This window comes from Leptosomus discolor, chromosome 14 (genome assembly GCF_034619465.1).
Source record: "Leptosomus discolor isolate bLepDis1 chromosome 14, bLepDis1.hap2, whole genome shotgun sequence".
In the NCBI taxonomy this organism is placed as follows: Eukaryota; Metazoa; Chordata; class Aves; order Leptosomiformes; family Leptosomidae; genus Leptosomus; species Leptosomus discolor.
The window spans coordinates 2,330,468-2,358,000 of NC_141404.1; the positions used below are offsets into that span (position 1 = coordinate 2,330,468).

Below are 27,533 nucleotides of genomic sequence, written 5' to 3' on the forward strand. Positions count from 1 at the left end.
TACTACACATCAAGAACCAAAGGCAGCCCTTAGGTAAAATTAAAATAATATAAAATAATGTAAAATAAAAGTGTATTCCAGCTCAGCTGCCCCCTCCATGTGGCCTGCCCAGGGCTAGGAGGGAGCTCTTCAGAGTAGACCTACTCAATAAGAACATAAAAAACAAATACAGAAGAACTGAGACAGGCACCCTCTTAAATATCAACAAGGCCTGATACTATCTGCTTCAGTGAGAGAATGAAGTTACAGATCACGGATCACAGAGACGTATGGTGAAAATTAAACACATTTTCCTGAATCCAGGAACTGGAGCTGTGAAACTGCTCAATGTCAGATAAAACAGAAGAGTCAAATTAAGTAATTTCTCACCCATTAATAGATTCAGCCATCAAAAAGTTACAGGAGACAGACTACGCTGGGCTATTGAAGTCTGAGAGCCAAAAGCATGATTTCCTGATTCTACATGCTAACGAAGAATGAGTGGAATTTACGGGTACTTCCGAATTTAATCAAAGCAGGGTCTCGCAGCTCTTCATTTTCCTCTTCACACGGTGGGCTGGTGCGACACGGGAAGCGGGGGCCGGCTCCGAAGCCCGCTGCAGCCCGGGCACTGCCCTCCCACCCCAGGCTCTGCCCTCAGGAGCTTCGCCTTTGCTCTCAGAGCCAGGAGGGGACCGGTGAGCCGGCCACCGCTCACCCCACAACCTCCACGAGCCAGAAACAACCCCCCAGCGTTCGTTCAACACTGAAAAAACGACTACAAGTTCAAGAGATTCAGGGGAAAGCAAAGGGATGGACAACACGCGTTTCACTGCAGCATCCTCTCCTCAGCCCTCGGTGCAGGGACCTGGGAAGCCGCCCGGTCCCATCCAGCTCAGCCTCGCCCCATCAGAGGTACGTGCCTGTACGTGAAATCTCTCCTGTCCCTTTTTTTGCTGTAGTTAATGAAACTTCCAGCATCAAAACTGGAGCATTGCAGGCCTCAAAATTAACGTGTCCATCTGTCATCCCCACGCTAATATTGTTTGCAGCCCGGCTCTTGGAATTTAACGTCTGCAGTAATGAAGGAAACTGCTGGGAAAGCGTTCAAGAATTCCCTAATCAGCGTGTTAATGAATCCTTCTCTACAGAAGCGCATTAGAAAGGGTCACTCTGCAAACCAGGAACCGCGCGTTAAGCAATGTCACGATGAGGCAGAATCAGGTGGCATTTACTCCTTGTTTGGCCTCCCACGTTTCACATCTGCCCGCGCCGACGCTGCTTGTGGGCTTTGTGACTTAGAGCAACCACCCACAGGAAGATGGACCAAGGACATCTCGGGCCCTGGGACCCACCGGCCACCACCTCAACCCCTGCAGATCCCCCCCCGCCCCGGGTGAAGCGGCGCGTTCAGCTGCCCTGCAGACCACAGGCCTGACCGCGGCCTTTACAGACGCAAGCGCCACGCAAAATTTCCAGAAAGCACCAGATAAAAGTCATAGCGGATTCTCAACAGTGCAAGGGAAAGGGGGAAAAGGTAAAACATCCATCCCTTTTTTGCAGCACGGATCGGGACAGCTGGCAGCGCCGCAGTGCGCGAGGCCATCAAGCGAGGAACGTAAAAGCGCCCGTTTCCCAACGTAGCCATATGTTTCCTAAAAAGAAACGATTTGCTTCAATTCAGTAACTGCGAAGACATCTTTCATGACTGTCTTTATATAAGCGATGAGGCCTGTGACCAAATACCCTAGAGATGTTACAAAGGGACGAGTGACCTCCCTGCTCTTCACCACTGCAGACGCAATTGAACTTTATCACTTAAAGTTTGCAGAAACAGGGAAATGCATCTGTCCCTGCGCTGTTACAACCAACAACTGCTGCAGCCCTAACATCTTACCTGTCCTGCAGACACTGAACAGACCTTCAAACCACACGGCTCATCATTTCTAATACTGACGGTCTCTCTTGCTTCTGATAGTATGTACGAATCTGAACGCCCGTTCTACCACCAGCACAGGAATGCTGCCGCGTTTCACAGGGCAAACACTTCTCAAACGCTGTTTACGCTCGGTTTTATCAGTCCTATGTAATAAAAAAATCACCTGGCACACGGCTGAAGAGGTGCAGCTGAGCAGCCCAAGCAGCGTAACCTCAGTGCACACGCAGTGGGCCCGAAGAAAAGCAAAGCGAAGCAGCTACTCTCTGAAGTCAAATGGCAAAATGCCCATTTCGTGTCGAATGCCAATGCAAAATACTTGCCGATTCCTTCGGCGGTTTATTATTAGCGATGAAGTCCCCCGAGATCTCTCTGAAGTCGTTTTTCTGCTACCAGGCTCAGTCCAGCAGAAAACAGTAGAGATTTGGCAGCTCAGATGACACGCTAAGATGAATAACAGGAAGGTGAATAAGACCGGCGCTCACAACAGGCTCTCAAAAACAATTCCAATTACACAATTCCCTTTTCAAAAAGTCCTATTTTCGCCTAATGTGAAGCGACTGTGGAAAACTCTTGTGACGGTGAACAAACACGGCTGCTGACCAGGCTGCGGGCAGGCTGGAAGCCCAGAGCCGCCTGGCAATAAGCTGCCGGGCTCCCGCCCGCTCTGCTCGCCTTGGGCTTTGCTAGGAAGGAAAGGTCGCCACCACACCAACATGGACAGAGGTCTTCGATGCACACCTACCTGTGCTTACTCGTCCCGCTTCCCCCCTCTACAAGGTATCTCCGTGCTGTCAGGAGTTTGTGTTGGAAGAGAGGTGGGTCACCCAGGGCGAGCTGAGGTTGGTGCAGGGAGCAAACTGAAGAACCAGCATTCAGACCAATGACTTTCAGCTAAAAATCTTCCATTTAAGAGGTGGTAAATAAACCACGCAAGATCATTTCTGAGGAACGGACCTTCAGAGAGTCCAGCCTGGAGCTCCCTGGTGCTGCGTGTCTCCCGCTCCTGTTCCCTGGCCGTCCATCTCACCTCTTGCGTGTCAGGGAGAATGGGGCTCCCCAAGCCAATTCCCCACCGCAGGAGGACCTCAGGTTACTGGGACCAACCGGAGGAACACCGTAGCTATGAAGCAACCTATGTGTTGGTAGCATCAGATAGAAGATGGGGCAGCTGAGACACCGTTTCAAATCAAGGATGCTCCTTTGATGCCACAACAGACTTGTCAGCAGTTCTCTCCTAACCTGTACTCCAAACCCCTGCTCAACATCCTCCAAGGAAAATCTGATGAGACAGTAACGCCACGCCTCATTACCAAATATCAACATCTCTGCTGGGGATAGACCAAGCACGAGCCCAAAATTACGAACCCTACCTCCAGACACCAAACTTTTCACTTCAGGAGAAAATACCAAGGTAACGAGACAGGTATCAAAAAGCATTTCAGGCCATTTAGTAGCCCAAAACCTTTCATTGACTATGACTATCTTGTTTGCTTTTGGAAAACGGGTCGTGCCATGCTGAAGAAACCATCAACGTGGGTTGCTTGAATGTTACAAAGCTTTCATTTGAGGTCTGGCTTTTATTTAAACTGCAAAGCTCAGGGGATTCTCCAGGACCACAGAAAATTATTTTGAGAAAGTACATTGAAGTCATGCTGCTGAAAAAGCAGGGAACCGTACTTCGGGCCAGAGCCCAGACTTTCAAACAGAGAGCGCAGACAAGAGCTGAACTGTAATGCAGCAGCACTCTGTCAGCGTTGGCCAGCGGCTTCACCTGGGCTCTCTAGGTGTTTGCTCCGGTTTAATGGGTAACTTCATGGCACTGACATCGTTCGCTCTTTTAACAGGGCTCTTTCCAAAGCAATTACTCATTTATAAGGGCTATAACATTTTATACCGTAGGTTTTGGTGTGGTACCCAGCAGAGCCTATTCCTGGCCGGGTGCCTGCTCCTGTTGGGCAGGAAGGCGCTGAAGATTTGGTCCAAGGGGGCTCCAGCGAGGGTCTGCTGACATCCTGGCTGATCTTCTCTCTGCTGAGCTCCAGGGTAACTCCCATCGCTGTTTAACTTGTAGTTCTCCCACTGCATGTTTTCAAAATCAGATGAGACTTTTTGGGTTTTGTTTTGTTTTTTTTTTTACTACGGGCTACCGCCTGCCTGTTCATACAATGAGGTCCCTAAATTCTTTCAGATCAGAGGCCTGGATCTGCACCACTCCACAACAGACTGCGCAGAAACTTGCAGAGGAAAGAAGGCAAGTGTGGCAAAAATCCAAATATGAAATATTTCACCTGAAAGAAGAATATAATGGAAGCAATCTATACCCGATGACATTGAGTCGCAGCCATATCTATCACTATCAATAGGAACCGTGCAATCGAACCTCATTAAGGGCAGATTAAGGAAGGACTCACACAGGTCTAACACCAGAATTCTCTTCTGAGATGGGTTTGATGAAGTTCCAAACCGACTGGCTGCTCTCTGCACTTGCTGTCCTGCAGACATCCCAAAACGTGCGCGTTCCCACCCCGTGAGCCGTGTCCCACCTCCCCTGCCTGCAGGGCTCAGCCGAGGACAGCGGTTTGAAAGGGCAGAGCAACAGGCCAGGGCATACATAAACCCACTTATTTCATACACTCTGGATGGGCTTTGCCACTTGCTGGAAACCAAAGGGAAGAATATAAAGGTAAAAATATATAAATCACGCTGCAACTTGATTTAATCCTGGTTGTGACTAGGGCAGTTCATGTCAGTTTATGAATTCCTCCTACTTTGGTTGATCCATCTGCACACGCTGCTCTGGTTGCTAATCGGGTCAGCGCTCCCTCCTCTCTCTTCCCCCCTGCCCGAAATTGCATTTAAAACACAAATAATAATAATAAAACATAATAAAAATGTCACTAGACAAAGCAAATAAACCATAACTACGAAACTGCTCGCTGATATTTTGTACAAACTCCTATAAAATTAACTTTTACAACTTTTACTGGCAACTTCAACCTTGGTTGAAATTATTCTCTGATTAGTGTGCCCATATATCTCAGGGCAGCCAGTGACCCTCATCCAATTACGTTAAGAAACAGTTTGCACACATCCAGGCCCCACAATTAAAACCGGGATAACATACGCCCCGCTCCCAGGGCAGAAATGTCTCCCCTATGATTTCTGATGCATGATTTGGAACGTGGTAGAAAAGATTTGCTCTTTTAATCCACCCACTAAAATCAATCATGCACAAACTTTACCAGTCAGGGAGGGTGTTGTGAGGGGTTTATTGTTGGGTGTTGGGTTGTTTTTTTTTTTTAAACACCAAAAAAAAAACCAAATAAAAAAACCCCTCAGCACGCACATTGCTGGCTTTCATTTCCTTGAGTCAACAGTGTGTCGCAGCCCTGTTGTTGAGGGCTGGGGAAGAGGACGCATACCTGAAATTTAGGCTCATTACTGCTCTATGAAATATGTCTCCAATGTCAGCCCTGGCTGGGCTGGCTGTTGGATTTAAACATGAATTACTCCAGTTACTCTATCAAAAGTGTCAGGACACAAGCGGCTGTGGAGTTTAATTAGCCTGGCCTGCTCGCAACGACGCTGCGTTGCACAGTAAAATAAGATTATACTCATGCTGAGCAGATTTAGCTTAAACAGCCCCAAAAGTATTAAAAGGGTAGTAGGGTGAGGACTGATTGTAAGTTTACAACTGGAAGAGATTACGGTCAGGTTCCCAGCTTGCCCTGGTACGTTGGCTGCGGGGGAATGGGTTTTCCCTGGATTTAAGCCCTTTTTAAGGTAACCTACACGAACACTGCAGCAGCTGGAGGAGCTCCTGGTGCAGCAGAGGATGTTTCTGATGGTGGATACCCGTCAGAAAGAGGGTGTCCTCTCCTGGAGGATGCTCAGCTGTCGGCAATGCCCTGCACCGAGCTTGGCTCAACGCCTCCCCTTGTGCGGAACGGAGACGACCCGGGCCAGCGTGGCTGTGCCTGCGGAACAACGTCCCCGTCTTTATTGTATTGATCTCATTCTCGTCTTTGAGCGATCAGTGACAGCTTGGTGGAACAGCTGGTGGATTAGTTTCCCCGACACACTTCCCATCCTGATTTATTTCGGGGCTGATGGGCGCATTCCTCATCCGCCAGCAGCTCCGCTCCTCAGCTGCGGATCCCCACGCAAAAGGGGGGTGTGGGGTGGGGAGAAGCTCGTGCGCACACTGCGAGGGCGGAACTCAGTCCTGTACGATCAGGAAGCACAAATTAAACGTCAAATCTAGAAGGGCCTTGAATCTGTTGATGAGTAATTATTTTAAATGGTAATTTTAAAATAAAAATGGTAATACAAATTCTATCAAATATAATTATATAAAATACAATTGTATTTTCAAGGTTAATGGCTACTGCCTGTAGACTTGAATTTGCCATGCAGGACTCACTGGAAAAAAATTGAAGAAACTGAACAGAAAAAAAGGCAGAAAACCCCAACATTAGAGAGATCCAGACTTGCTCCTGCCAGTACTCTCAAAAGCCATAGTTCAGTCAACAGAAGAGCAAAACAGTGTCCATCATCACATAAAAAGGATGGAACTGGTTACAAAAAGCAAATCTAAAGAGGAACCAGTAAGCCTCAAATTAAGAGGCACAGCAGAGGAGCACAAGCAGCACATCACCTAAACTGTGACAGTCACAGCGGTCAAACCAACGGAGGGGTGTGAGAGGAGCAGCCTCAGACCCTGAAAAAGGATCAGCTGCATATACCAGCCCGCAGAGGTCTGGAAATCCACAGCATCAGCTCTGATGTTAAAAAAACCCTAAAATCAAACAACAGGGTTAACACTACCACTACTGTGGATTTTAGAGGCATTAAGGGACACGTGAGGGAGCCGAAGAGGAAGCGACGCTGAAAAGAGATGTTAGGAAATCCTCCCATCCAAAGAATTTGAAAGGACAGGCAGGGAAAGGGGAAGAGAAGTGAGAAAACAAGAGAGGGAGGAAAAGGCCCTGTGATGCCCTCAGGTATTTCATGTGCGGATCCTGCCCGGGCAGCCTTCGGCCGGGATGCACAAAGGGGTCCTTCTTCAGAGGAGAGAGAAAGCCATGCAGAACATTCACCATGGCTAATTAATTTAGGAGCCACAATTACAAGTAGGATCTTGTGACACTGCTTTATTTGTAGCCTTTTTTTTTTTTGCCTTTTTTTTTCTTTTTTTTTTTTTTTTTTTAATAAACAAAAAGCAGATAAGAAGCGTGACACCTTTAATGGCTTTACAATGGCTTTCCTGCCAGCGCCGCATGCCTCGGGGATCTGCGGGAGAGCGTCCCATGCGGAAAGCCTTGTCCCTGCCTTTGAGAGTCCCCGTATCCACCGCTCGCCCCTAATCGAATCATCACCGTACCAGCTCGCTACCCAAGATCATCCTCTAGAAAAGCACTAGAAATGGAATTATTTCGAATGCCAGAAGGCAGACTTTCTCGTGTTTCATGTTAAAACGGGACTTGCTTTCTCGGTCTTTGCATTCGGGCAGGAGATGCCCAGCGTTACTGGACAAAAACCAGAGAAATAAACAATGCTGTGGGTTTTTTTTAAAACTGCAAAGGGAAAACGCTGCTGTTTATACGCCGCAATACGGACAGATTTACACGCTAACAGGCACATTAAAATAATACAGCTCTGGCACAAACTCACAAGAAGCGACGCGATTCAGAGTTGCCTGCAAATGTGTCGATGGGGAGTTGGGGACCTTCACGCGAGAGCCAAACTCACCGAAGGCAAATGCTACAAAATCTTGATAACCTTTGGGGTGAAGCCCTTTGGGGCAAAGCCAAGCTGCTCCCCCCTCCTCCCCCTGCAAATCAGAAGAAACCCTGACGTTCCTGCAGACGCCCGCGCCCATAAAAGCAGCCCCTCCGCATGTGCAGTTAACCACATGTCTACGGGGAATAATGTGATCATTCTTCTACCCACCTCAAGCCTCCTACGAGATAGCCCAGGGCACTATCCTTCCACAGAAACTGCACAATTTTAGTTTAAAGGAACAAAGGACATTCTTGGAGCCAGCAGACTGGAAATAAGCATTTAAAGCCAAGAGTTTTACCCCACAGCGTTAATATCGAGGGGGTAACTCCACGGAGCAGCGTATCATAAAGGCCACGGTCAACCGTATTCGCTAACACAGAGCACGTTCATGGTTTGACAGTCGTCAGACCAGGGCCTGTCTCTAACAAATTAACATTTGCAGTTTGGGAGCTACACCAGGCACCCCTGAGCAAGGCGAACCCACCGTCTGTCCCCAGCTCCGTGCTGTGATCCAAAAGTCAAGGGAAGAGGGGACTGTTGGCCTTCACCTGACTGTGCTAGAGTCCCCGCAGAGATACTCCCCCTCTCAAACACAGAGGACAGCAACACAAGCTACTTTTGCCGTATGCCCGTAAACCCGTTTGAGGAGATTTCCACCTCACGTCTTGCACACAATCCAGAAACCCACGCCAAGCAGAAGACAAACATGAAGCCTCCAAACAAACTGGGAGCAAAAGTATCAGCTTTCCACAAGCCCTTGGTTTAGCACAACAAAACAAGCCAACGGAGGCTTTCCTTTCTCCAAAACGAAGGGTTTGGGATGCTCCAGTACTATAGGGAAGCACTAGATGGCACTCCTAGAGACAGCCTAAGCCAGCGGCTCTACAGCATATGCAGCAGCCGGATCTCTGGACCCAGGCCGTGGTCTGATCCAGGAGGCAGCTCCTGGGTGCATCTGCTGAATGCTTCAACACTATTAGCTTCCATCCCAGTTTTCTATCCTGGGATGCAGATCTCCTGCATGCAGCAAACAGAGCCAAATGCCACGAGAGCTGTGCCAACAGGAGCTGAAGCTCCAAAGCCTGGTTTCCTCCAGACCTGCCCCTGCGTGTCCTCCTCTTCCACCACAGCCCATTTCATTATTCTTCACCCACCACACTTCCCATGACATCAACGCCATGGTTCCTCAGGGCTCCCCAGGCTTCAGCCACACCCACAACACCCTCTCAACCCTCCTCCCCTTCCACCTGTGTGCCAGGATTTCCTTCTCCAGATCATATTTTGTTTCGATCACACATTAAATGATCATGAGCTGGTGGATGCCTTTATGCACAAACATCCATAAAACTCCTAGCTTGAACTGTCAAAACTCTCACACATGGAAGTATTTATTACACCCGAGCCCCACAGACACAAATGAAATTCCTATCATTAGTAACGTTTGAGGACTGCATCCCCACTGCAGAGCAGATTAGATGCTCCTCTAATCACCACAAGACTAAGCACTCCATCAGTGGTTCTAAATTACTTTCTTTCAACAAAGATAAGTCTTGGATCCTTATTGAATAAACAGATACCTCTGCAGGCCTAACCCAGAATTTTGAAAGATTAGTGACTCATGACATCTTGGTCGAGTCTGGCTTTCTGACCAAAGGCTGCTTTAAATGAAAAATTAAAAAAGGAGGAATCTTTCCTGCCATACAACTAAACGTGAAGCACATTCTTGAGCAAACTTCAAAAGTTTTAACCATCCACTAAACTTGGGTACAGAGTAACTCAAATTTGGCAAAACATAAGCTGTGCTTGGAACCCGAAATCCACGCTGTACAGCCAAAGGAATGCTGGGCCTCGGAGAGATGGTTCACTCTTCAGAAGAAGATAAAGTATTAAATTTCTGCTAAATCTCAAGCAATAAAATTAAATTCAAACTTTGAGGGAAGGGAATGAAAAGGCCGATACATAATTGTTTTGAAAAATTTGTGTTTAATTTAATATGGGCCATTTTATAGTTTATCAAAACCAGCTGGTGTCATAGACAAACATTCACGGTCCCGTAACATGGATACAATTAGTCCCACGAAATCTGTAAACGAAAGAAGACGGAGCTCTCAATATCTTTTATAATAAATTCTTTCAGCAGGTAGAACCAAATCCTGAAGCATGCTTTCTTAATGGACTACAACAGAAACAAACAGTAATCCAAAAGCCAGGCTCTCTCAGAAACCATAAAACCATTAAAAATGTACAATGCTGAACGGTGAGTTAATGACCACCCACTGACGTCTGACTGAGTCCCCACTGATGGCCAGCAGGCTGCACGCGCAGGACCACGATGAACAAACGCTGCAAGAAATTCTTCCCAAGATGCTTTTCAAAAAGCACGTTTTGGCTAAAAATGAAATATTCCCGTGACACCCGGCCGTCACCTTTCTGGCACGTACCCACGCAGTACACATCAGACACGGACGATCTCGGTTCCACAACAAACCCCATCTCCTGGGCGTGATGGGGCTCCCTCTTTCCTAAGCCATTTTACAAACTGCAGCACAGAAGCACGAGGTCTGGCGTTACCTCGGACAGGCTTGGCTCGCGTCTACCGGCTGGCAAAGGGGGGGGATTCAAGAAACAGGGGCTTAGAAAGTGGCAACCAGAGACATGGATAACTCCTCTTGGAGCCACGGGTGAAGGAAGGCCAGGGGAAGCTCCCCCTAAGAGCAAGCATGTCAAGCCCGATGTTCTGCTAAAATCCAAAGCTGGCCATTATTTTCGAGCTTTGTGTAACCACCTGGCTTCAGACAGACAGAGTCTTTCCACCTCTGCCTCCCCAGCTGACTACACAAGCTACCACAGCCTGGATGGCTTCTAGTCTTCGGTCACCACGTGGATTATCTTCCAGAATGACTCCCTGGATCTGGGTCTCTGAACTGTCAAAAGCCATGAAAAATCCGCATTTGCACTCTGCAAAATCGGGTACAGAGTAAGGGCATAGGCCTGGGATTGTCTGAGGGGAGCAGGAGGAGATCTGAGAAGTCAACTCTCATTGCATGGTATCAGGTGCTGAAATCTCCACACCTTCAGCAATGCATGCCCAGGTCTGCTCTAGCTATTCTTTGGGATCAAAGGCAGTGGTTAACAGCAGGAGAATCAAGCTTCGAGTCATCGTTTCAACCACTGTTCCAGGGTAAAAATCACTGCCTAGCTTTTTTCTGGCCTTCAATCCCATACTCCAGCAGCACAGACTGAAGGCAGAGGAGAGATTATACAAATTTACAGCTGCTTTACCTCTAAATACAACTTCTGGAAGAAAAGACCGGGGGAGTAACTGAGCCATTCATCCCAGTGGGACCCTAAACCCAGCTCTGGTGCACACAAATGCAATACCCATAAAACCAGCATGTTGTGCAGCCTCCTTAAACCAAACATGAAAACACCTATTAAGGGTCCATGGGGGTTCTTTTTTTCCCAGTGCGAAAAGTCCTGCAAGAGAGGTCAGGGCTCGCTACTGTGCAGAGGTTTGCGTGCACCAGAGCCACAGGAACACCAGGCCATGGAGCCCATCTCCAAAGGGCTCTAAAAAGGAGGTGGACTAAACATCTGCATGAAAAGACATCACAGTTATGGCTACACAGTGCTTTTACGTCGTGCACTGTCAGCCTGCAGCCCCCGGAGAGGACGTGACCGACAAAGCAGCAAAACGTGCAGCATGCTGGGGGCCACGCAGGACAACGTAGGGGAAGGCAAAACCTAAGGTTCCCCACGAAGATCTGGTTAAATGACTGATGCTAACAAAAAAACGAAGCGATTTCACCCAGTTTTGGCCATCACCTTTAGCACTAGACCAGCGCATCTGCAGCACTAAAAAAAGCCCAAATCTGGTACAAAGATGCAAGTTAAGCTCAGCAGCAAGAGCCTCCACGGAGCTGGAGGAGCCCGTCCAGCCTCTGGAGGAGGGCAGAGCTGTTCGCAGGCACCGACACAGCCTAAGGGCAGCAACGACCCGCCTGACCCCGCTGCCCCCTCTCCGCAAGCCAGGAGCACAGGATCCAGCCTCCCCAAACCACAAAGGGCTGCTACAAGGTCCCTACAGAAAACAACAATTCAGCCAACACCCTGCGCTTTAATCATCTAATTTATTTCCAGTATTTAAGGGGTTGTATTTTATTGCGAAGTTCCCATTGCTCGTCAACCCCCTAAATGTGAAATACATCCCCAAAATCCCGTCTCGCATCCTCACTGTCTGCAGCATCACCTCCCAACTTAGAACCATGCTCGCTGTAACAGACAGCCCTTTGTTCTTCCACGGAGGAGAGCGTGTAACCTATCCTAACCTAAAGGGAACTATTTCTTTAGTGTACAGTGTAAATTGAACTAAAGTGCCAGAGAAACAGTAAGAAATTCCTGAGTGCTCTCCTAAAAACCCCCAGCCAAAACGGCTCCCGTATAGGTGACATATAAGATTTCGTAAAAGGGGAAACATTAGAAAGCCGAGAGAAGTCAGTAACATCTTAACTAGTAAAATTAAACCCATACCGCGCTTGATGTAGAGGCAACCCTGCTAAAAGCCCGTATTACTGCCCAAAGAAAGTACTCTCAGAGGGAGATAGGCTGAAGCCTGGCATGAGCTCCTCTGAGATTTGCTGGAGGCAAACCACATAAAATGAAACTTGGACTCATCCTTGTCAGATAAAATAGGAGACGGTGCTGAGCAAGGAGTAGAGGTAAATACCTGCTCCCGCGCTTCAGCTTCTCCCCCGTGCCCTCCGAGCCTTGCAGGGCCCCACTCCTGCCTCCTGACCCTCCGTGCCGGGTTAGTCTTCAGTTATTCTGGCTAGGGAGAAGAGTAAGACCCAATAATTCATAGGGGCTACAGATACGAAGACGCTAAACAGGACAAAGCCATGGGTAAAATCCTCAAAAGCACCCCAGCTGCTAAATTGCCACCTTCAGAATTTTTTATTTCAGAAGTAAAAAAGGAAAAGCAACAACCCCCCCTGTCCCCGTACTGGTCTTTTATGGTCCTCCTGACGGCAGCTTTTCCTTCTACCTACAGCTGTCCTACCAACCAGAAAACATATCGACTACAAATCGCAGAGGTACCTTGCAGTTGAGAAGGTTTTGCATTTCGTTACACAGCGCAGCGCACGGGGCTTTCACCCGCGCGCGTCGCGCTCCATCGCCCACGGAACTCCCCGCCACCCTCGCCCATCAGCTCCATAAACTCATGACAGTAACGAGGAAAGCGACGGGCTCGACGTTAATCACGCTGCCGAGACTTTCAGGAGTAATAAAACAATAGAAAGCAAATCGCCACGATTTAAGCAGCCATGTTTGCTAACTGCCGCCGGCCTTTACATCCCCCCAAGGTAATCAGCTAACGCTTGTCTGCTGGTAGCACGGTCGGGTCACGTGTGTTGCTGCATATTTGGCACGGATAACTGCAAAAGGGAGTTATAAAAAGCACTGCAAGATCCTGCTCGTGGTTAGGAAAATGTACGGCAGGAGCAACTTGATGAAAATCGCACACAAACACACAGAGGAATACTAATGATCAAACACTTCGCAGAAGCGAAATGCATTAACGGAGAAAAATTGCTTTTTAAAGACGTATTTCTGGTTACATCCCATACAAAACTTCTAAAGGAAATTCTCGATGACGACAAACTCACTCGCAGATGAAGGTGAAATTCAGACTAGTGGCTTAAAGAATTAACGGATTGCCCTTTTAAAACTCTGTGTGTGCAGGTTTCTGGGAAACAAAGGGATCAACCTGCTGGAAATGCTTGGCAGCTCTTACAAGCAGCACCTCAGCCGGCTTTGGCCAAGAAATGGTGAGCTCCCCAGCCCCTCACAACTGCCTCCTGCCCCACAAGGCCACCACGTGAGGACCGCTGGCAGGAGAAAAACACGTTTAGCAGAAAAGCATCCCTCTGGGAGCCCCAGGAGCGAGCTGGGGCACCCTGACATGGCGAGAGGTCAGCTGTCTCCCCTTGGAGGGTTTTAGGTGTTGACCCTCCCCTGGCACCCTTAGTCTTTCTTTGACAATCTCTGTAGCACCTTCCCAAGCAGCATCCTCTGGTAGAATCAAGGTTGGGACAAGAACTGCTGGAAGAAGAAGTCTCCCTAACGACAGCACCCAAAGCCAAGGTCAGCACACTACAGATCGGGGTGCAGGAATTCAGAGAGGCACCCTCAGGTGAACTTTCATCTCAGCAAGTTACAAAAGGGAGTTGCTTTCTATATAATAAAGCCAAAGTTCAAGTAGGAAAGTCAGGTTTGACCGGCTTTGAGAAACCTACCCTTTGATAACTACGTGCTACATTATCCTTTCACTTCTTTTGGCAGAGAAAAGAGGTTACTGCTGCTTTCTTTGGCTCCTGCTCCCTCCTGTCAATCCCTTGTGCACTCAGATAGTTCAGGTTCAGCGTTCAAAAGGAGGAACAGGTTGTGCAACGTCCACCAGCTCTGTTTACCAACAGCACCGGTGAGCAAGGGCAAAGGGAGCTGGTGCTCTGAGCCGGCAGCTACTGGTTAGAGACCTCAGGATCTGACCGTGCTATCTGCTCGAGGGGCTCTCTTTCTGTAGCTGCTGGAAACACTCTTTATGATGATTTGCAGCAACTTAAAGAGCGGCAGCAATGTAAAAAATCATTAATGAATGACATAATGAGTCAAGAAACATTCCCAGCCTGTTCTTGCTCATGTTTGGTTTCAACATCTGCGCCGGTGTTCCCAGACATTTGGCTTCGAGTACAGCAGGACAGCGTTTCACATCAACTGCCAAACTTGATATTGAAAGGCTGCTAAAATTGCAATTAACTCCTTGAATTAAAATATTTCACTTATTTGCCTCGGGGCCAAGGGTAACACATTCAAGCAGATTTCCATTGTGGGCTGCTTGCAAACTGTTAATTGCAACTATTGCCTAAAGGCTTCACCAGCCCTAGCTCATTTCATGTAGAGCGTGGGCCACCTCCTGCGTGGGATACTATTTCTACTCCTTAGACAGATGACAGGAAATTTTATCAAACAAGATGAAGACTGTTGCAAGGCCCTTGAGCTACCAACAAACCTACACGTTCTTTGTGGCAAGCGAGGCAGTTAGGCTAGTGGGTATTAAAGCCAACTCACATTTTATATTTCAATAAATGCTCTTTAATAGTGTTATTCGCAGAGCGGAATTTGCTTAGCTCCAGCAGTTGCAGGTTAATGTCTCCCCACGCTCTCCTCTACATGAGCAGGGATGGCCTGACACCCAGAGGTTAAAAAAGCAGTAAGAGAACCATAGAATCATGGCACGGTTTGGGTGGGAAGGGACCTTTAAAAGCCATCTAGTCCAACGCCCTGCCATGGGCAGGGACACCTTCCACTAGACCAGGCTGCTCAGAGACCCGTCCAACCTGACCTTGAATGTTTCCAGGGATGGGACACCTACCACCTCTCTGGGCAGCCTGCGCCAGGGTTTCAACACACTCATCGTAAAAAACGGTAAAAACAGTAAAAATTTTCTTCCTTGTATCAATGGTCCTAAGAGGAAACATGAGTGGAAAAAGTGGTGCTGGACCCAACTCACCAAGGCAGCCAACAGCTCGGAGTGCCCAGCCTGGGGGAAGAAGGGAGCCAGCAGCAGGACACCAGATGTCAGCAGGTTCCTTGAGGAAGGCGAGTTCATTGAACAGGGCTCTACGAAGAGACAGAAACCTTCTCCCTGCTTGTCCCACAGCGCTTTTGTTCAGCTGATGGGAAACCCCGGCAGGCAGCCCGGGCACAGCTTCCCCGACTTCCGTCCCCGGCCACGGCGGCGGGGGAAAGGTGGGCACTCGTTCACCTCGGGCTGGGATTAGGCAACCGATGTATTGACTGCAGACACCGACGAGCTTGTGTTACATTCAAACGGATCCAACGTGACAGTTCGAAACTCAATATTGTCTCAGCCTAATTGGACAGGTTCCAGTTCAATTCTGTCAAACGTCTTGATTAATGCTAAAGCAATAAAACCCCTTTTAGCCATTGAGACAGGCAGGCTGAGAGGGAAGAGGAAGAATATGATCCTTGGAAAACACAGATAAGGGAATTCACGAATATGAGTAAGATGCCATTTTTAATACAAGTATTTCCATAATGCCTGCAAAGGGCAACAATTCGCAGTCGCTGCTTTTCTGTGTAAATTGGTCAAGAGGGAAAAGCGCCTAGTGAGCACCTTGAGCAGTCAAAGCTTTCACCCTGGAACGTGGTATGACAGCACCGTTATGAGAAAGTTAAAACTTTCTTTGTCTTGAGTTATTTTGAGACAGACTAGAAAACTTGGTTACAAAATCGCTTAACTAGAAATCCCATGAAGTGGGAGAAATGGGTCTGAACTGCAGATGGCAACACTCCTAACTCCGGGAAAAAAAGCCAGTGTCCCACAGCCGACTCCACGTGGGAATTTCATAGCTTAAATCAAATTTAAAAAATAGGAATGGTTGCCTTGTTTTAAACTGGTGGGAAAAAGCTCCGTGCTGCTTTTATCTACATTTTATCACAGAAGTGGCTGGGTTTTGCTGCAGCACAAATGGCATTGTGCAAGAGACGACGGGGCGATTCTATACGTAAAAGAAAAGGGCAGCAATTACAAATGCTTGAAAACATTGAGCCTGCCACGATGCTAATAGAATAAGACAAAACCTCATGGTTTTACTGATCTGTTGAGTTTCTAGGGTTGAAAGAGCTAATCCACATTGTGTTACCCTCCCAGCTTTTATGTATAATACATACCGAAAAAGATAAGCAAATTGTATTACATTATATATAATTACAGAAGCTCCTAATTACATATCACAATTTCTAGGCAGTCTAGCAAATGCCGTGCTTTCCAGAACGGCAATTCCTGAAGTGAATTGTAAATCAGCTTTTGCTTGCCACTGATTTGAAACTTTAACCTATAAATTAAATTAATAAGAGACAAAGGCTTCTTTTGTGCATTTGCAAGCCTGTAGGATTTTACAAATAATAGGACTGGAAAGTGATTTATATTCCAAGATTAAAGGTCAGTTTGGCGCACACGACTTTGGAGCAAAACACCACAGCAGAGACTCGCTATTAACTCATTCGTGCACCATCCTAACGCCCTGTTCTTCTTTTTACAGTTACAAGGGCTTGCTGTGAGCACTGTAATAGTTGCAAGACAGAAAATAAACTACATTGGAGAAATACGTGGAATTCTTCCCGATCTATGGGAGGGAGGGAAATGCGTATGGGCATTGTATGGGGCCATCAGCCCCCCGATGGCTGAGGTGACATTACCTGTGTGCTGCAACTCAAATCAAGGATATGTTCAACACAGAAAGTGTGAATTAGCAGAGAATTGCATGGAAACAGCATAAATTAAATGTAAATAGAAGATACGCAAATGCTTCAAAGTTTTACCATCCGACCAAATGGAAGGGCTCTACTATTTATGAAATTCTGCCAATGGTTGGTCCTTCTCCTGGACAGAACCACGTTTCTGTGGAAATAAAACTTCAAGCTGAACTTAAAAACTCTTGGTGCACGCAATAATTAATACAGTGTTAACCTGAGAACTGGAATAGCTTCTTATGGTTATGCCCGTAAGAAAACCCTAGTGAGAGACCAGAGGAGGAGAGACGCGCAAACGCACCCACCGCTGGGAATGCAGCTTCTTCAGTAGAACTTCCTTGCCTGTCTGCTATTTTGTAGGCAACAAATTCAATAATTGACTTATTAAATTAAGACAGGCTTCTCTATGATGTGAAAATTCATTAAACATTTTAACACATTTAACAGTCAAACAAAGAGATGAAACAGTAGCACGTTTTCATAATCTGATGAAAATGCAACCTGATCTCCAAAAAAGAAAGCACCAGCTTGTAAACCAACACCCTATTTGTTTAAACTCCATCTGCAATTAAAAGCGTGTACTTGTTTTGCTTTCCCTGGAAAAGCAGACGGCAAGGATGTAAGGCTGGGTTTTGGATAATTTAATTGTACGTTGGAGCTCTGCACACACCATTTTGCAGCTGATACTATGTGAAACTGCAGTGTTCAAGTTTCAGTTTCGCTTAGACTGCTGGACGGTTGAGAGGAAACGTTAAGGAAAAAGAAGAGCACGACATTTTGGCAGACACCAACAGTTTGCCTCATCCCAAAGGTTTCCGAAGCAAGGAAACTGGAATGACGGCTAATCCCCTACAAACACCAGGGAAGATGGGAATGGATGTCAAGACCAACTCTCCCTAGACTGCACCTGGCATGTTGCTATGTGGGAGACCAGGAAAGACGGTATTTAATGTCCGTGCATGCCACAAAGGATGATAAAAAAATTAGCATACTTATTGCCACGGAGACTGGTTTTGACCATTCGGGGTATGCAGGGGTGGGTAGACCTGTGGGGGGGCTCTAGGCAAGGTCTGAGCAAGTCCCAAGCCGGGTGTCGAGGCTGCCCCATCACGGCAGAGGGTCCCAGGCCAGGCAGCCAGTCCTGGAGGACCGAGGTGCCGTGGTAGAAATTGAGGATTTGCTGACACCGTATCAGGGAGGCCAGCTGAGCGATTCTCATCGTAAAGCAAAAGAGATAACAGAGATGTTACTTGGAAAGACTGGAAAGCTCTTAAATTTTCTTCTACCATTTTCCCCTCTCGTTTCTGTCTTCCAGATAGCACTGAAATTTGTCCTTTTTTTTTTTTTTTCCTCTTTGCAGATTTCTTAAAACACACCATTAACTAGCTCATAAATCCACAATTTAAATAATTACCGGAGCACTGCCTCTGTTATCTTCAAAGCTGACAAACCTCCTGGGTCCTGAACGTTTCATGAGCAGTAGATTATTCCCCACAGCCCCTGGTAGGCAGAGGGAAGCGATGGGCTCCATCGCCCCTGTCCGCTGGAGAAGCTGGCCAGCAGCATTAAAGCCACGTACAGGGGCAGAGCACGGAGAGCTGATCCGGTGGCTGCAAAGCGGGCTGTAAGGATTAATCTGATTAGGATTGAAAAAGACCAAATCGGTGGAGGGGGGAGGAAGTGAAAAAGAGAATATTTAAAGTAAGTGATGAGGGTCCTGGGTGGTCTGTAAACGAGTTTGAAACAGTGGGAGAGTGTAACGAAGAGGTGAAATCCAATAGTTGTACAGGAAGCTTTCACCAGGCTTAAAACAAATCCTTAAGAAAAACAGAAAAGAATCCAGGAAGAGGAATTGTATTACTGCTGAAAACGGTATTGGCATATTCCCAATGCATTTATAGCGTGTGACTGACAGTTCTGCTGCTGATCCCGGCAGTGGGGAGGGTAACGTCTTCCTACGCTTCAAAACCCTCAAAAGGCTCACAACACAAAGTTCCCTGGGGGGGGCATTTCCACTAAACTTTTGCTAGTTTATCCTATTTTGTTTTAATATTGCTGGAAATCAGGGGAACCTGATTGCTGGGGCAACCGGTGGGATGCAGCGGGTGACCCGAGTGGCAGGTGCCACTGACCTGCTTGGCTCACACCACAGTGAGAATCACAGAGGTGCCTCGCTTTATTTTTGATTGGTTTGATACCGTTACTTTTGGTGAAGAAATGCACAGAGAAGAGCAGTTCTTGAACTGCACCGAAGAGATAAATAAAATCCCGCAGCCAAACCGGTGCTCTGCCACCACGGTAGCTGGCGTCTGGGAGGGATCGCTTACTGCGGGCTTATCCCACCCCTCCAATTCCTGCCATTAGTTTCTTTTTAAACCCATTCTGAAAGTTTCTCTCTCAGCACCTGCTTACACCCAATTCACTTCAGTAGGCTGTGGTTTCCTGAGCCTGGGTCTGCTTTACAATGCTGACTCGCAGCTCTACCTTTTATTTCGACAGTTCTCGGACCAGACACTCCTCCGCCTTCTCCTAAATTCACTGCCAGGATCCCGGTCCCGATGAAGATGATGATAGCTGAACTGATGCTGACTTTGAGGTGGTTGGGAATCCACTTACCATTCGTCTGTCATGTTGGCTGTGCAGGGGAACACAAACCAGACTCCTGGACCAAACGCTGCCTGACAGTAAACCTACGCTCTCACGAGTGCGTGACTCTGGAAAGCAGCTTCCCTGCCTGCTCTGCTTGGAATAAAATATCACCTACCATGTCCCTGCAAATAGGGGAAACCTGCTTTTATTCTGGTTAAGGTCTAACATTACTATTAATCATCCCAGTTCTTCTGGAGCAGCCTTTGACTGCAGAGGACCCGTGTTTCTTTTCACTTTTTAAAACGCAGCATGACTGGGCATGAATGTCAGTGTTTATCATTGTGTCTTCTAAAACTGCAGCTCCACGAGGACGATTACACTTCTGAAAACCCACTGCTTCGCAGCTTTCGAGAGCCCAGACCTCATTTTCAGAACCGGCTGCCAGCGCCCAAACTCTGGAAAACGGGGCCTCCTTCCGAGAAGTGCTCAGCTGGAAGTGATACAGTCACTGGAGCTCTGCTTGTGCTTCTGCCAGCAAACCCGACCTGTGCAAACCTGGCAGCACCTGTCTTCCCACGCCGAGCACAAATTCCGCCTTTAAAAGCATTTGCTCCCTCTCTTTTTAAGTGATGTGCACATTTATTAGAGCAACAGAGCCCAGCCCAAAGTGGGGAATAACAAACGTTTCTAGCAAATTGCATTCAAAGATATCTTGCATCCAACACAGAGCACCTGGGATTCATCTGAAAACCTCTCTCGGATAGAGACCTTCTTGCAGCAGCCTGATACAAAATCCAGATACAGCGTAATAAGCTTTTGATGTCGTGTTGACATTTATCTGCCAATATTATTGCTTCATGCACTTGCCTTATGATGGATCTTGTTACCTAATTGATCGCAGGCAAGGTCAGGCATTGGCCCTTCTTCCAGCGCTAGCACTGACATCATGCAAATCACCAAAACCCAGAAGAAAGCACCTAATCCTCAGCTTCAAATCCACACTAAGCAGCCGTTCGGTACGTGTGAACGAGGACAACTGCTTTTTCAATTATGCCTCCCAAAAGGTCATTTTTCAAAACTTATGACCAAATGGCAAAAAAAAAACCCAACAAGCTGAACACAAGCGTGTTCTTCCTATTGGTATCAGCCGCCTTAACTCAAAGAACAGTTGGGTTTTACAACAGGAGACGAAAACAAACTGCATTTATAATCCACCACGGGCAGAACCTCGTTTCCTTCTCGTCTCCTTACAGAGGACGCGTCAACAGCAGCTTTGCCTTCTACGGGGCAAGCTGTCCAGTGAGGGCAGAGATGGACCACAACTCACTTCACTCGTATTTCCACACAAACGTGTTTTCAAGAACACAAATTTTACTGTTTCAAGCAACAACAGGCTGTGAGCAACCCCAGAAACCCACGGCCTGTCTACCAAATCCCATGGTCGCGTCTTAAAACCCTCCCTGACACCGAGGGCAGGCAGTCGCCCTGGGCTCACAACCACGTGTCCAGCAGCGTTGAGTCACCGCAGGCCCTGCAAGCACAGCCTGCTGGACTTCCACACCCTTTTCAAGTGCTTTTGGAAAAAATCTGTAAAGTTTCCCCATGTCAAGGCTGCCCCTTGTCCCTCCTCCGAGCCTCAACCAATTCTGCAGCAAACCTCAGCTGATAACACCTACACCGGGACTCGGAAGCAGCCCTAACCCCGGCAGCTCAACTGCTGCGACCCAACACCTCCTGTCCCAAGTCGAACCAGCAAAATCCATCAGCAAAATCATGTGGTTTCACACCCTGCACGAAGGAAGGAGCAGAAATGCAAGTTACTCTGCTCTCAATGCAACAAACCCAGACCCTTTCATACCAGCAAGGGGGAAAGGTGCCAATCAACCGGCTCAGCCGCGCTGTGCCAGAAACCCTGAGGTGGGTTCTTTGGTTTCCCTTTGGTGGCTGTTGTAAGGGGAAGAGCTGTGCTTCCCCCAGAAGACGCCAGTTGTGGAAACCCCAACCTGTCAAACTGGAGCTCCCATAGCCAGGGCCAGACCTGGTTGTTCCACGGTGAAGCCATGGCTTGGGAATATATTTTGTTGGCCCAAATAATTCATTATTATGACCATCAGTCCTGCCAGGACTCACCTTTATTGTCTCCAGAATGGAGAAAATTCTGTAAAGGGCCAACGACTGTAAACTTAGGATGCTACATAGATATTTTCTAATGTTATTAAAAAGATCGCCAAAACGCTTTGCGTGGTTACTTCTTTTAAATATTCTTGTTTTCTGTTTAATTCGGTACCATTTCCCTCACAGTAATTTGTAACTTCAAGGCATACATTTTGAGCGTGAGATCCGAGTACCTGCTTTCCTGTTAGGAACTTTTTTGCTTCCAGCAACGCAAACGGTTGGAATAAAGCCCGTTCTGAGACATCAGGGATCACGAAAGCAGATAATTTTCTGATTTATCAAGATGAATTTCTAGATATTAGTTACTTTTTGTTTCACAACAGGTTGGAAAAAGCTAGATGAAAAGTCTAACAAGGTCTAATACTGTGAAGAGAAGGGAGAAAAGAAATCAAGAGGCAGTTAAAGAGCAGTTAGAGCTTCCTTCTCACCCTTATCAGCACAGCTATCAGTCAGCAAGCCCGTAATTAGGTACAAAAGACATTGTGCTCCAGAGAGCTTCTCCAGGAACCGGAGAGCTGCTGTACGCCAGAAGCTGGAGCACTGATTGACAGCCTCTATTTAAGAAAAAACAGTTACAGAATAATTAGCGACAATTTGTACAAATCAGAAGAAGTGACCTTTGTGGCTGCGCAGCGTCTCACAAAGAACAAAGCTTTTCTCGGCAGCACTGAGAAACTCAGAACGAAAATGGGACTCCGGTATTAAGTGGAGGCTGGTTCAGCAGAGTCCTTCCAACTTCCCTGCGTCGTGACAACCAACCCGCCCTGCGCACCTACAGGTAACTCCACGGCAGGGAAGCAAATCCTGGGCCTTACTTCCAACACGGACAAAGATTTGTTGATTTGGGAGCGGGTTTTTGTTTTCCTTTCCTTTGACCCCTCTGCCTCGCCTTTGCCTCAGTAGTACGTTTGCCTTCCTAGCGTGGCTTTCCGCAGCAAAGCATGCAAATCATTGAGAAACTCCTGGATAAAAGGCATTCCCTTCAAAACACCGCTCAAACAAAATTATCTTAAAACTAACAAACGTGCAGCGCGAGTTGCATTCGCAAGGAAGGGCCACAGGTTCTTTGCCTGGCGCATGCCACGGCTCGCACCTCTGCCGAGCTTCGCCCAGCACTGGCCCAGCCGAGGACAGGCCACCGGGATGCGAGGGACCCCCTGGATGTGTCGAAGGGCTCCCGCGCGGTTTCGGTGCAAAGCTGGCGGAGGAGGAGGACGCCCCGCGGGACTCTCCCTCATGCGTTCGCCTGCCCGAGCAGCTGCTTCGGCAGCTGTTCCTACCAGTTGGTGGCTGAATTTTACACGATATCTGTCTGTAATTAAAAAGCAACAATACTTTGGCAGCCATCACAAAAACGCATCACTGGATTGCATCCCACAGGGAGCGCTTCTGCAGTGGAATACGGGGAGACGCGGTAGATGTGACCACGTAGGACTTTCCCATTTCTAAACCCCCACGATTATCCGCTTAACTGCTCTGCCAAGACCACCGTCAGCATCCAAACACACGGGCTCCATTTGGCCTCGCTGCGGGTCAGAAACGCTCATCTCCTGCCTGTGCCACTCAAACCCGCCCCGCGCCAAGACATATGGTCGCAAGGTGCTCTGCGGGGTAAGCGCGAGGGTCGGAGAGCTGCAGGTTTGGGGGAGAGGTTTTAAAATACGGGTCTTGCACAAGAGGATTTTCTCCATTTGGAGCATGTTAAGACATTGTGCTTGTGCCAGCTAAGCAGCACACCCAGAATTAGCAAAGCTCGGGCCAGATAAAGCTTGGCACAGGAGGGAGCGGTAAGAGGCCCCTGGGGAGCAAGTTGGTGCTCCCTGATCCCACGTCTGGCTCGCAGAGCTGGTACCTACCGACAGGGGTTAGAAAGCTGCTCCAGCCCATGCCCCCCAGCAACACCCTGCAAGCTGTGCAAGCTCCAGAAACGGCCTCGAGTGGCACAAAACCCTCCGTAGCAGGCTTTTTCCCTGGTGCAAACGGGAGGGAGCTGTTGCACCCTGTATGGGGGTGAAGGATGCCCTCTGGAGCAGGCAGGGGGACACGCTCAGCCATGTCTCCCCGCTCACACAAGCAGGGAACCGAGGCTGCCTCCGTCTTCCCCAACGGGCGGGATGCGGCCGAACGCCGTGGGATCCATGCCATGCGCTCCAGTGGAAGCAGAAATCCAGCCCCAGCCTGCAAACCGCCGCACGCATATTTGTAAACCATTGTGTACACAGTAGATAAATGCTTAATAATCATGATGACAAACAGACCTAAAACCCAGAAGCAGCTTCCCTCCGCATTAACTGCATCAGGAACAGGTTCCACTAAGCAAAAGCCTCCCTTTTGCTGGGATTTCTTATTAGGGAAAAAGCCACCTAACCACAGCCAGCAGTGTAAGGATGGCAAACCCAACAAACGATAAATAAAGCCCACGGCACGTCAGACCCCAGGACTTCACCTGCCAGTTACCACCCAGGCACGTCCATTTTCACATGCTAATGTGGACACTGCCACGCGTGAAGCTCCGGGGCACCACGGGCATCAGGAGCCCCGACCTGCACGCACACCAGCGTGCAAACACGCACACCTACCTCGGAGCCTCTGGCCACGTTAGCAAAGAAACTAACGCAGAATGAGGTTAAATCCCCTGTTCGTGGTGTCTTGCCAAGCTGGGATTAGAGTTTGGGACTCCTGGCACCCAGAGCCATGATTAATCCGCTGAGCGTTTCTACCACCACCCCTCATCCAGGCAGTTTCCACGTGCCAGGCTCTGTACGCTGGTCTAGCAAAGTCTTCTCATCTCCATCAGTGTCTGCCTTTCTCTTCCACACTTACTGGAACCCATCTACTCCTCAGGGATCAGGGGAGAGTCAGGCTGGTAGGAAAATACCTCTCCTATGTAAACCATGCGTTCTGCCATTTCCCTCTCCAAATTACACAGCGTCACAGATCGTAAGCCCTCTAAACAGAGGGTCTTCAGTTGAGGAACAGATCCCCATAAAGGCTGGGATTAAGGCCCCGCACATCAGCAAGGAAAGAGGGAGGAAAAATATGCTCCGTTTAATTACCCAAGCCATAACAACATTTTACTATTCCATACACGATTCCTGACAAAAGTGGAAATGTTATTTTCCACGAGCATAGCTGCTGGTTCTACTACAAATAAATAGTCCAGGGCGCGCTCACCACGCGAGAGATGGAGGCCATGTGTTTTCATTAATTCTCTTGGCAGAGAAGCCCATGTAGATTTTGGACTGCAGTTCAGGACTGGAACAGGAGAGCTGGGGTGGCCAACATACATCACAGCAGACTACGTTTGGCCCAGGTCCACTTACGAGCTGGTCCAATACCCAGTTTTATCATCCTAATTACGAGCAGATTCCCAGCTCCCTCTCTCCCTCACAGAGGTATCTTCAGCTTCACCCTTTTCTTCCTCCCTCTGGCTGGTTGAAATCAGCAGGTGAATTGCAGCCCTTTGTCTGTTATTGCTGGTAGACAAAGTTCAGCCTCTTTCATTTTCCTTTTATTGCAGCTTCTTTTGTGTGGATTAAAATAATTGATATTGATAATGTGATCTGCCCCTTGCCCCTGTTCCCAATTACTTGCACAGGCTGGGGATCCTGCATTATGGATATGACAGGAATGGTCTTAATTAGCCTTCTGGGCTACAGAACTGATTCTGGTTTTGATTTGAAATATTTGGCATTATGGAGGCTGACTGTTGTGGGCCGGGGTCACCAGCGGAGCCGGCCGGGGGATTCTGGGGGGCTCGCTTTGAGCTGGCTTTTCTCAGACTGCTGCCAGGTGCCCGGCGGCACGCGGAGCAGAGCCCTCGCCCTGCTAAGCAAAACTGAAGGACAATTTACTGCAGCCGCCTTTGTGTCCAGGATGAAGAACGACAGCACTGAAGGGTCTTTGCATCCAAAGTTTTACTCAGAATGAAGCAGGACACCCACAGTCCAACAGGAGCTAACCGAGCAGCAGCCTTCGTAGAGGGCCTCCCCTGCATTCAGTCAGTGAAACCCCATTAAAAGTAAATTATAATAACAAAAAAAAAAGAAGCATTCAAGCTGGAAAGGCAGGTACAGCTTTCTAGACCTGCAAAACTCCATTTCAAAACGTGCAGTTGGCTCGGTCACAGGAGTGAAAAATAAAGGCGTCAATGCCTGGGAAATGGATAGATTTTTTTCTTTGCTATTTTGGGGAGAGGAATCCCCATCCTGTAACAGGACTGGCAATGGGGTCCCTGGCGCTCTTGACACAAGGGTGGAAAGACAGAGGTCCCGTACGAGCGTCCCCACTTGCACTGCTCAGCATGCCTACCCCGTAAGAAGTCACTCATAGGCAACACCTTAGAGCACGTTCTGCAGGTCAGAGAAGTCAGGCTCCGCCAGGTTTAATTGGAAGGGGGAAATGGTTTCCAGACGTGATGAAGGTCTGCTGAGAATGTCACCCCAAAGGTACATCTCCAGGGGCTGACAGCTCAGCCCCGGTGGCTGAAAACAACTGCGCGGTTGAGGCACGAAGAGGAACCCAGGTCGTCCCAACGTGGGACGCGCTCGGCACCCGAAACCGCACCCGGCTGAGACTCTGCAGCCTCGGCCCAAGGGTTGCGGCGCGCTCACCCGCTCGTTCGAGGGACATGGATCGCAGAGCAGAGGCGTTCTCACGCCGCGTGACATTTTCAGCGGCTGCAGCGTTAATCTGGAGAAGGGAATAGTGCTTCGGTACCGCTTCCCTCATCCAACCAGGGCTCCTCACCCAGTGGAGCGTGGCTGCACGCAGCAGTTCCTTTCTTTTTTAACGCCGTTTATACAAAACGCAAATGCAAAAATATAGGTAAAAAGAGAAGGGAAGCTGAGCTCCCCGCTCTGTAATCAAAGAGGAGACAACACTCGGAGCCAGAATACAAACCACAGTTTATAATCAGAACGCAATGTAATCACTGAAGCAGATGTCAAAAAGATAAAGCCGTATAATTCTGAATTGCCAACGATTAGTGCTCTGCATCTCGGAGAGAACCGAGATGCTCTATTTCTGTCTGCATATGTCCGCGGTTTGGAAGCGTAAGCAGAAAACATTCAGCCCAATGCTACAGAAAACTCCTTTCTCTTCCTCCCCGGTAGCATTTTTACAGAGGGAGCCCTCACAGGTTTGCTCCTGAATCAGGCCATGATGGGGAGGGGAGGGAGGGGAAGAAACTGGTCTTTCAGGACTACGGTTGGGAAAAATAGCATCACCAAGCTGGTGCCCGGACTTTGACTGCGTTGCCAGAGACAGAGGGCTACGATAAAGAAAGAAAACATGGAGAGCTGCCTGGCAGAAGGGAAAAGGTTAGAGAAAATTTTTATACCAAAGTAAACAAGATAAATTGGTTTTTATGTGCAGATCGCTCACCTCATAGTGATAGTCCATGCAAGTTAACTCTCTCCAGCAGCGATCTCCTCGAATTTTAATCAGCCCCTGGGAAAAAAAAACAAAAAAGACAAAAAAACACCATCACAAATATTTTATTTTACTTTATCTTGTATGCCAAGGTATTATCTCAAGCTGCCAAACATTCTGGTTAAACTACAGGAAGAGTTTGCAATGGCTGCGAAGTGCAGAAGCTGGAACAACCGCCCGGAGACCCACAGCACGTCCGCACCCCAGGCCCAGTCATTGTCCCCGAGGGAACACAACACAACGAGAGCTCCAACATGACTCCTGCCACTGCCTCTTTACTGAAAGTTTGACTTGTGGC

The 27,533-nt window shown here is 48.2% G+C and overlaps 1 protein-coding gene across 1 annotated transcript in view; it reads right to left on the minus strand.

Moving 5' to 3' along the window:
• The window catches only part of LMF1 (lipase maturation factor 1), a 204,268-nt gene that overhangs the window by 94,247 nt on the left and 82,488 nt on the right, over positions 1 to 27,533 (minus strand). Inside the window, exon 5 of the mRNA XM_086473106.1 lies at positions 27,188 to 27,253. Coding sequence (XP_086329232.1) covers positions 27,188 to 27,253 — 66 coding nt within the window. The remainder of the gene's footprint in view (positions 1 to 27,187; positions 27,254 to 27,533) is intronic.